This window comes from Physella acuta, unplaced genomic scaffold, assembly GCF_028476545.2.
Source record: "Physella acuta isolate Inbredline_101_S28 unplaced genomic scaffold, ASM2847654v3 ptg001058l, whole genome shotgun sequence".
NCBI lineage: Eukaryota > Metazoa > Mollusca > Gastropoda > Physidae > Physella > Physella acuta.
The window spans coordinates 493405-503778 of NW_026732575.1; the positions used below are offsets into that span (position 1 = coordinate 493405).

At 32.2% G+C, this 10374-nt stretch overlaps 1 protein-coding gene across 1 annotated transcript in view; it reads left to right on the forward strand.

Moving 5' to 3' along the window:
- Window positions 1–10374, forward strand: part of LOC131955193 (angiopoietin-related protein 7-like) — an 81552-nt gene extending 71178 nt beyond the window's left edge. Inside the window, exons 2-5 of the mRNA XM_059319213.1 lie at window positions 5199–6130; window positions 6469–6582; window positions 7706–7825; window positions 9330–10374. Coding sequence (XP_059175196.1) covers window positions 5594–6130; window positions 6469–6582; window positions 7706–7825; window positions 9330–9698 — 1140 coding nt within the window. The 5' untranslated portion in view covers window positions 5199–5593 and the 3' untranslated portion in view covers window positions 9699–10374. The remainder of the gene's footprint in view (window positions 1–5198; window positions 6131–6468; window positions 6583–7705; window positions 7826–9329) is intronic.

Below are 10374 nucleotides of genomic sequence, written 5' to 3' on the forward strand. Positions count from 1 at the left end.
AGTCCAGGTGTGTACTTGTGTACAGTTACCGGTTGGGTAGCAAAAAGGGATGGGGGGAGGAAGTGGAGACACCATGATATACATTTATAATATAACATAACAACTATGACGCTGTAAGAAGTATTAATCACATAAAGACATGGGAACTTTATCCTTTGCAAATGAGCCTGTATTATACTAATTTAGATGTATTCAACACAATGTGATCCTTAAAGGTAAAGTTTATTCAGCTACTGAACATAGACATGATCATACAAAGTAAACTACCCACTTAATATCGCAGCTTCTATCCTAATATACCGCGTAAAAATTAGTAACTTTATTTCAATTTTGTTCTAACCTGTCTAAAAAATACTTCTCAACTTCCCCACAAGAATTTTCTCTCACAACTAACGACTAACTAAAATATCTGACAGCGCCTTCGTGAAGATTGAAAGTTCTTTGTATCAGAGAAACACTGTTGGTTTTAATTTTCGCATTACGCATATACAGGTAAGTCTTAATCACAATTGTATAGTAACACAGTATCGGTAGGGAGCTAGGGTGTTAACCCAAAATTTCGAATCCGGGTCAAATCAGTAGAACGTCACTAAGTCCACTCATCTCTGTTGGGTAACTAACGCACGTTGGAGTAAGTAAAGTCGATTGGGTATGGTGCTGACCACAATATCTTTTTATATTCCGAGGTCCTCGAAACTACCTTAACTGCCTCTTGAGTCTTGGACACAAACGAAGAAAGGTGATGTTGATGGATTATGTATAAAAACATTTAATGTCAGGCAATACTTTTTTTTCGTATTAGATACGAAATGAAAAGAAAAGCATGCAAGGCTTAGACCTTCTGAACTTATACAGTTACTGATGACTTGCACAATTGAAACAGCCTCAGGGAACAGTGAAGCTTTCAATGCTGGGCATTCTACAAAGTAAAAAGTTCCAATATAAGAATTAAGCTTATATAGGCCTATTATTCTTGAAAAATCTTTAGTATTTGTTTTGGATTTCTCTTGTAGACTTAACAAGTAATTTAATCAACAAAGAACCATGACTAGATTCAACAAGTAATTTGATAAAAAATGAAAAATGAATTTATTTTGTAACAGGTATGATTGTTTAGATAAGGACAAGCTTAAACTATACATAATTAACTTTACAATAGCTTTAAGGATATGATAAGGATAGAGTTACAAATATATTGACGGTTGCGAATATTGATAGAGTTAGATATCCCTAAAAGATAAGAAACATGATTAGGAATTTACTTTGAGTAAGCTATTACTATACTAAATATTTTGTGTTAAAAATCATCTAGAAAGTAAAAAGACACAAAGGAAAGTGTAGGTCAATGCTCATGGGGCTTAATGGCTCCTGATTCATTGATCTTTGGGATAATTGCGAACGTAAGTTAGGTACTTGTCAGGTACGCCATACGGACGTTAGCCTGTTTCCCAAACTCAAGATTTTGGGGCTTTCATTCATGGACACTACCGTCCTGTCATGCTACCCCATTGTAGTACTATCAACTCATTGATATTTCTCGATACTTGCAATAATGTTATGTTTTACGTTTTTTTTTATTTCCCATGTCCTAAAACAGCAGATTGGCCATGTCCTAAAACAGTAGGTTGGCCATGTCCTAATACAGCAGGATGGCCATGTCCTAAAACAGTTGGTTGGCCATGTCCTTAAACAGCAGGTCGTTGGCCATGTCCTAAAAACATCAGGTTGGCCATGTCCTAAAACAGTAGTTTGGCCATGTCCTAAAACAGTTTGTTGGCCATGTCCTAAAACAGCAAGCTGGCCATGTACTAAACAGTAGGTTGGCCAAGTCCTAAAATAGCATGTTGACCATGTCCTAAAACAGTACATCTCGTTGATCGAGTCTATCAAGTGTTCTGGTACTCGACTAGTTTCTAACACTGACACAGGAGACAGCTTCCAGCGAAATACTTATTAAATTTACACAAGAAAATCGAGAAGGTAGATTAGACTTACTCATCTAAGTTCCAATGATCTAGTTTAAATTAATAGGCATGCTGTAAAGTGGGGTCATCTGGTAGAACTTATAATTATTCTAATGTGAGCCCCACAAACGGCAACAAGGCCAAAATATTTCTCTTTTGACTACCTATAGTGGCTAAAACACGTCAACATTTTCTTACTTTTAGCTGAAACAAAAGATACCAATCAGTCTAAGCTTCAAATATTTTTATTTCTCTAATATTGACGATAGATAACCTTTAAACTTTTTCTAGTCTAGATGTTACATCTATTTGCAAGCTACAGATTGACGTCAACTAAATATAACATTTTTCTCTTGTACATAACTTTCTGCTCTTTGCCATCACGGACTTGACTTTTCCTCGGTTTAATTTGTGTATATGTATAGGGATAACAAAGCTAGTTATTTACTTGTTTTATAATACTTGATCACAATATGTTATTGAAAAGCGTTTATGTTATTTTGTCATTACCTTTTAAAATACAGCCGATGTAAATGTGTAATAAATGTCATCATTGCTTTTTGTATTTTTATTTTTAATTTTTTTTTTATTTTGCACCAGGTCTTATTTCTGCAATAAGCGACAAAGCTCATTATAAAAAAAAGATTTTTAAAATAAAGTTTAAAAACTACCTTTAAAAGCTGCTAAAATTACCAACCTCAAGCTGTGAAGTGCTTAAAGTAGAATGTTTTGCACCAGTAAGTTATTTTCATCCAACGATGTAAACAGGTTTGAGATAATGTTATGACTCCCAAGTTTTAAACCCTCATTTACTCCAAAGTGGTTTTTTTGCCTTGGCTAATACACTTAACGTTTTCTGGTTTTTGCGTTCATTTTTCCGTCACACGTTTCCCAAACTAATTTCACGCATAATCACCAACTAATTCTTAAGCAGAACCTATTTTTAAATTAGCTTTTACATTTTTTGTGTAGCCGAAATATGTTAGTTTTGGGAAAAAACGGAACGGTAAAAAAAGTTAAAAAGTTTATGTGAAAAAAATTATACATCTAAAAGTGTCCCAGCGTTTAGCTCTTTGCAGGGTTAATATTTTTAGAAATTATTTCGAAGTTAAAAATAAATCCAAATTTACCCCTTTTAGCTTATTGACGTCAGCAGGATAGTGTTGAAAAAAAGAAGAAAACAAAATGACTATAAAAACCAGCCCACGTTTTTGAATCGTTAGTTGAGATTGCAGTCGTCAAAGTGAAGTTGGCTTTTTTTTTTAAATATTGAGTTTATTTATTTATTTAGAATAATTGGACATTGCTACCACAATGATTTTCCCAGTGTTGTTCATGTTCATCTCTGTGAATATTATTTCTAGTACTGGTAAGATTCAATTGCTATTTTTTTAATTTAACAGTAATAAAGGTAATTATCAATTACATTCATGAGTACACAAGATTCAAATACGTGAAAACAAACATCTCTGAATCTAGAAAACAAAAACATTTTTCTAAAATGTAAATCGTCATATTTACTTCGTGGCATACAAAGTATTGAGAACGTGCAAAAATAAATAAAATAAATTGATACTTTAGCATCTCACTTAGTCAGAAAAAGACAGTTGTTTTTTTTAATTTTGTCTGTTTGTCTGTGTATCTGATGTAAACACGATAACTTGAGTACCGCTTCAAATTTGTTAACAAATTTCATATATAAGAATTTTATCATATTTGTAGTTTTGGATCAAAGTTTGAGCGTTTTCCGGAACCGAATGTTGCACTTACTACACTTCAGATTTCTTAAGTATCCTTCAAATTGTGTTCGTTTTATAAGAAAACGGATGGAGTACTTTACTCTGTTTTCATGTAAACACTATAACTTGAGTACCGTTTCAGTTAGGTAGATGAATATACATGTATGAGTATAAATAGTACACTTGAATCTCTAACAATTTTTAAGTAAACTCCAATAACCAGAAGTTTTACTTTCGTCTATTTCTGTTTAAAAAATAATGATAACTTTCGTTACCGTTTCATTTTATTGATAAAATTGAAAAAGTAGATTGATGCTATAAAGTCTTGAATGATTTCAGGTGAACATAAGTATTACTTCACGCTTTTTCCTTACCGATTTATCGAAAATCTTTCACAACAGTAGATAATCGATGACACAACATCATGAATTTGGCTGAATTAGATGTATAATTAACTTTAAAAGAGTTAAGCTGTGTTTCCTCTATAAAAACTCAAATTCTTGGCTCTATTATACACGCGTAATTTGTGTTTATTTTCGAGCGCAATTTTTTTTCTATTCGATTCCATTCTGTTTTCAAAATGTAATTTACAAGAAAGTTTAGGGGAAATCACCACTCCCGGTTTATTAATTCGCATTGCTGTTCAGACCTTTTGAATAAAATAATTGTTGACATGTTGAACTTAAATATTAACACATCTAATTTAAAATTTAATTTTAAATTTTCGATATGCTCTATTTCATAGGTGTACATCTCCATTTAGCATACTAATGTAATGGCATTTATAAATTTACCCAGCCTTTTCTCACTTCTCACTAGTACTTGTATCTTTAGGCTTGTGGCTCCATCCAGAGTATTGGACGCAAGTAAAATACAGCCAAGCATACCGACCCTGAGGCTCAGTATCTATTTGTCCCTCGTTACAGCACATCTTTTTGACTTTTGTCTCCACACTATCAGGAAACCAGCATCCAGCATCACCAGACAGGTCTTTTTATAGAACTGACATAGCAAAATTAAACAAAAACGTTCATCCCAGAAATACTCAGAGACTGGAACTACTTAAAATACTTAAAATACCTAGCTCTACGTTTCCAAACACCACATAAACACTTCAACACACAGACCTTGACCTCGACATTCCCACAGAATGTCCCTCACTGTCCACACACCCTATTCACGAAATAAAAACCAACACTAAGCACATGAAAATAGTCCCTAATACAACAATAACTAACATTCACGACATAAAACTAAGTGAAACTACACACACCAAAACAAATTTTGCATAAATAATATCAAAATATAAACAAGACAAAGCAACTATAAACTATTTTAAACTCAAAATCATATCAGCGGCAAAAAAGCGGACTACTTAAATAAAAACCACAACAATCCTCAACAGGAACACTAAAAGCGACATTCACCATTTGTAATAAAATAATTAAATAACTCCCCAGCTCCTTACATTAATGTAGTTTTTTTATATTTTCAGGTGTACAGATAGACATGAATAGAGAATATTTTTACCACGGCAAGGATTTATTTTGTGCACAACTCCAGTGTACAGAAAACATAAAAGGAGACACTCAGATATCAGCTCTTGTCAACATGTCAGTCTATAGGATCAGTGAACCAGAGGGGAGGATTTTGGTGGCGTCTATTTCAGAATCAGATTCAAAGCTTCAAGATTACAAAAGGGCTGGTACAAGAGTAGATGGAAAAATATCGAAAACATTTTCTGAATTGGAAATCTTTTTCTCGAATCATTCAGATTGAATTGTTGGCATTTTTCTATGTGAAATACATTATGTGAATACAACAGGATCTGTGGATAGAACTGGGAAACAGACGGAGATTTTACAAAGAAAATCACGTGACACATTTCTAATGATGAATTTAAAAGCTAAAACTTCAGACTATGTTAAATCTGTTGACACAATGGCCGATTTTCTCAAATCGTTTGAAGACCCAGACAGACTGAAAGGTGCAGACATGACAATGTCATTACAGATGTCACATTCTGGTGGCGATAAGTTCAGCACAGACCAAAATTTTAATCCAACAGATAACAATTATAAACAGATAAGTTCATCTACCCTTGATGATAAAATGATGGATGATAAAATAAAGAATTTAACTCTTGATGTAAACGAAACTTTACATATTATGGAAAACAGACTCAGTTCAAAAATTGATTTGAATAAAAATAGTTTTGCTGTTTTAAACGAATCATTGCAAACAAAGTTAGCCAACACACAGAACCAAACAGAAGAACTCAGTATCAGATTAAATGAGATGAAAAATAAAATGAAGGAAGAGCATATTAATACAGCATTAAATTTGGTAGCCGGTCTCAACAAAACTCTACACGAATTTAAAGACGAGTACAGCCGCCACCGTTTGATTTTAAAATTTACAAAACAGGTAAATTATTCTTCAAAAAAGTGTCCGTTTCTTTGTTCTTGTGTTTACCTAGCTTGTTAGTTTAAACAGATTTGTTTTAATTGAAAGAAACAAGTAAGCAACTTTGTGAGCTATATTTAAATTTCAAACACATAAAAGTGTTTAAACAGAGAATAATGTTAAAATAAATTTTTCCGTATTTCAAATATGCATTTGCTTTGTATGTACTAATATATTACAATATACGACTAGGTAGGATGTAAAACATATTTTTCGAAGAAATGAAAAGACTGGATTTAAAATATTTAATTTATATCTGAGATTGTTTAAAAATCAGATATTAATTTCTCTATATCCAGTGTGTCAGGAACGACAACTCAAGTCTACCAGAACAAATGATACTCCAACTAAATGAAAACAAACTCGCCTTGTGTGATACCAAAACTGACGGTGGAGAATGGATTGTTATACAGGTAATGAAAGCTTTTATCATTTTAAAATCCATGTCAACTATTAGCTCCTAAAAGGGTAGAAAAAAAAATTAAAAGCTGATTTTATACTGCAGTTTTTAATTATAAACAGTCTAAGTTATGAAATTTAATAGCTGCAAACATTTAAATACTGATTTATGTGTTTCCTACCTTGATTGTTGAATTACTTGTAAAACGTTTACCATTAAGATACAGTGACCGGCAAATACCACTTTCTAGCTTTTCCTAGTAAAATCTTTAGAATTTATACTACATTGATAAGTCGATAAACGCTACCACATATGAAAGAAACCAAGGAAAGATTGTTTAACCGTAATAGTGACTTATCAAGTAATACCGATAATTTTTTGATTGCTTGTTTCATAACAAGTCTTAATACTGTCTTGACCTCCGCCGAAGCTCTGAGACTTACTTACCAAACCTTATGGGTTCGATCGAACCCAGGTTAAGAATAGCTGCTTTAAACTCTTTTGATTTTTTTCTATTCGTTTCGGTATTCTAAAGAGCATGGGCTTAGGCAACACTTCTTCATTTCACATGAATTTTATGAAGATAAAACCCTAATTATCCCAGCCATCCCAATATATATTTCAAACGATTTCCTTCATGAACAATAGTTTGTACCTCATTTTACCTAAATATACTATTTGTTCGAGTGCGTCATCAAAATCCATAATATGATATCTCATGATATGTTAAGTAAGTTTTCTGCTAAAATATGTGAACATCTGATTTTTTCCAAAGTTATTAGATTATTCTTGTGTGTGGACAGTTATTAGATTGGCTTATAAAAGCAAGTGTTTCCGTTATTTTTAAATTGCTTCCATTGTAATTACTTTCATATTTCTGTAATGTTTTAGTATGTAAAATAATTCTATTTGTCTGATTAACCTAAACAATTGTGTTTCATTTTATATTTTCTAGTATCTGCCATTATTTGTTATTTCCTTTTGACTAAGCTGTCAATACTTACAAATCTGCAAAACTATTTAATAGTGGGGATAAATAGAAAACATAAGTCTATTTTAAAATTTTAAAGTTGAGGTTGCAATTGTCAAACGTACTTAGATTAATTTAAATATTTTCGTGTTTTAACTTGTTTCAGAGACGTTTTAAGGGTGATGTAAATTTCAGCAGAAACTGGAGCGACTACAAAAATGGTTTTGGATCTTTGGATGGAGATTATTGGCTGGGAAATGACTGGATCTCAAACCTCACACAAAACGTAATTTGAAATTTCAATTTTAACTTAATTAAAGTTTGTCTTCTACAAATAGCATTCTACAAATATAACTAATAATAAACCGGGAGTGATCTCCTCTAAACTTTCTCAAATATTCTTATATGAAAAAAAAAGGAATGGCAACTCGGGATATAGACATCACTTTTAATCCAGTTTAAATACTTAAACTTTTTAAAATAGAATAAAATCTCGTAGAAAAAAGAATTGCACACCAAGTGAACGCTGTATTAAATGTGCAAAATAGTGCGGAATATTATTAGTACTTTACAAATTCCCATGCGTTTTTTTTTTGAGAAATCGGAAATAGCGAAAATTACTACTTCCGATTAACGGAAATTACTCAACATTTGATAGAAGGCAGAGAATTAGATATTTACTTATATGTGAAATTTCTTTTATCCATCTGAAATAGTACTCAAGTTATAGGCTTTTAAAAAAATTGAAAATAGAAAAAGTTCCACTTCCGGTTATCGGAAATTGCTCAAAAATGAAACGGATTTATGATTTTAATAAAATTCTTATATATGAAATTTCATCAACCTAGCTGTAACGGTTTTCAAGTTATCGTGTTTACGCACACACAGACATACGGACAGAATTGGATAATTCAGTTTTTCCAACTCTATTACACATAAAACGCCAAAATTTTTATACATCTTGATTTACAATTTTTGACCGATTTAAATATGTCCTCTATATCCTTGATGTGACGAAGGACTGAGGAGTAAAACGGTGAAAACTGTCCAAATTTAATGTGATTTTCGTGCACGATTACAAGACTTTCTCTATACTTCGTATATACGAGAAAGTAAAAAAGTAGTGTTAAATAACAGTTATACGTATTACATTTTTTTATGAATAACTGTTGTCGTAATGTCTTCTCTTCACTGCCATGTATGACACTTTCTCGGCCTTTCTTTCACCACTACCAGTCTATCACCCAGCATTCACTAAAGTGCATTGTTGACCAATTGCGCAAGTGAATCACCTGTAGTGCCATTTAAAAGAGTATTAATACAAAAATTCATAATTTACTATACTCAAACAGTACCTAACCCTTAAAGTACATTTAACGTTTCACTCGTAGAGGCCCACTGGGTGGATAAAATAGAGTTGATCAGTTTCTGTGTCATACATCATATAAACAAACAGCGTGAACAGTTCTATGATTAGCTTCTACTAATTTTCCTATTGACACAATACTTAAATTGCTAAGAAGTCTAATGTTTTGTAACAGACACGTTCATAAAATAATATATGATAATGTTGATTATTAAAGATGTAAACAGATTTGATAACCGATGGTAGGGAAAGAGAAATACTTAACATTAAAAGCCGAAAACTTGTAATATTTTTATAGAAAAACTGTAGATACAACTGTAAATAGATACCACTGTTTCTTAACTATACTAAATGATTTACAGTAGTAATCACTTTAAGCTTTATGCGGAACTTAATTATACATTTATAAATTATATGTTTACAGGGCTACAGTGAACTGAGGTTTGACATGAAATATAAAGGTAAATCCTACTACATGGTTTACAGTAATGTGACGGTAGGAAGTGAAGCAGATTTGTACAGGATAAAGTTTACATACAAGACAGGCAACGCTACAGACAACTTAAGTGAACACAATGGAATGGCTTTTTCTACTTTAGATAGAGACAATGATAGATGGTCTGATAACTGTGCTGAGAGATGGAAAGGCGGCTGGTGGTATAACGCATGTCATAATGTCGACATAAACGGTGTATGGGCGAGTAAAGCTGAGGGTGAAGGCATTATCTGGGCCGGTATAACAGGCTACAGAGATTCTCTGGAGCTTGTGGAGATGAAACTACGACGGCCGTGATCATAAAAGATAACACAAAAACAGAACCTTGTGTTATTACCGACTGATGCATGTCAAATTTAAATTATTTCGCCAAATGTACAAATACTGCTTACATGTATATAAATGTTATTTTATTTTTAATATAAAAACTATTGCTTAGTGTTTAAGTTGAAATGAAACAATAAAAAAACTGCTTTCCCTTAACTAATGACGTCTGTCTACGGCTGAATGAAAGTCTCTGTTGACTAGATGTTTGTTTCTGCAGAGATCCGTTGTGTATCGTATCAATGAATGTTTGATAAAATTGTAATTCTTAATTGGAAGAAAGTAATGATTTTCGTGAATTTAATAATAGTGACATTAAATAGTTATTACGTTTAGTGTAATGAACATAACAGAAATGATCAAAGAGAGGATCATTTATTTACACCACCAGTTCCCAAAAGTTTTTGGGTGGCAATTCTCCTTTATAAAAACAAAATGAACAGAGACGCCGATACAATTAAAATAAACATTATCGTATTATCTAACACAACAGTTTGAGCTAACATAGGAAAGTATAATTGGACTATGGAAATATAGAAGCTACTGAAAAAGCCTCTCGTTTTTTTAGAGAAGAAATAGAGGCAAAACGTTCTTAGAATATGCATCCTTGTGATAGGATAATATACGACTATCAACTTCTGAAGGTTTT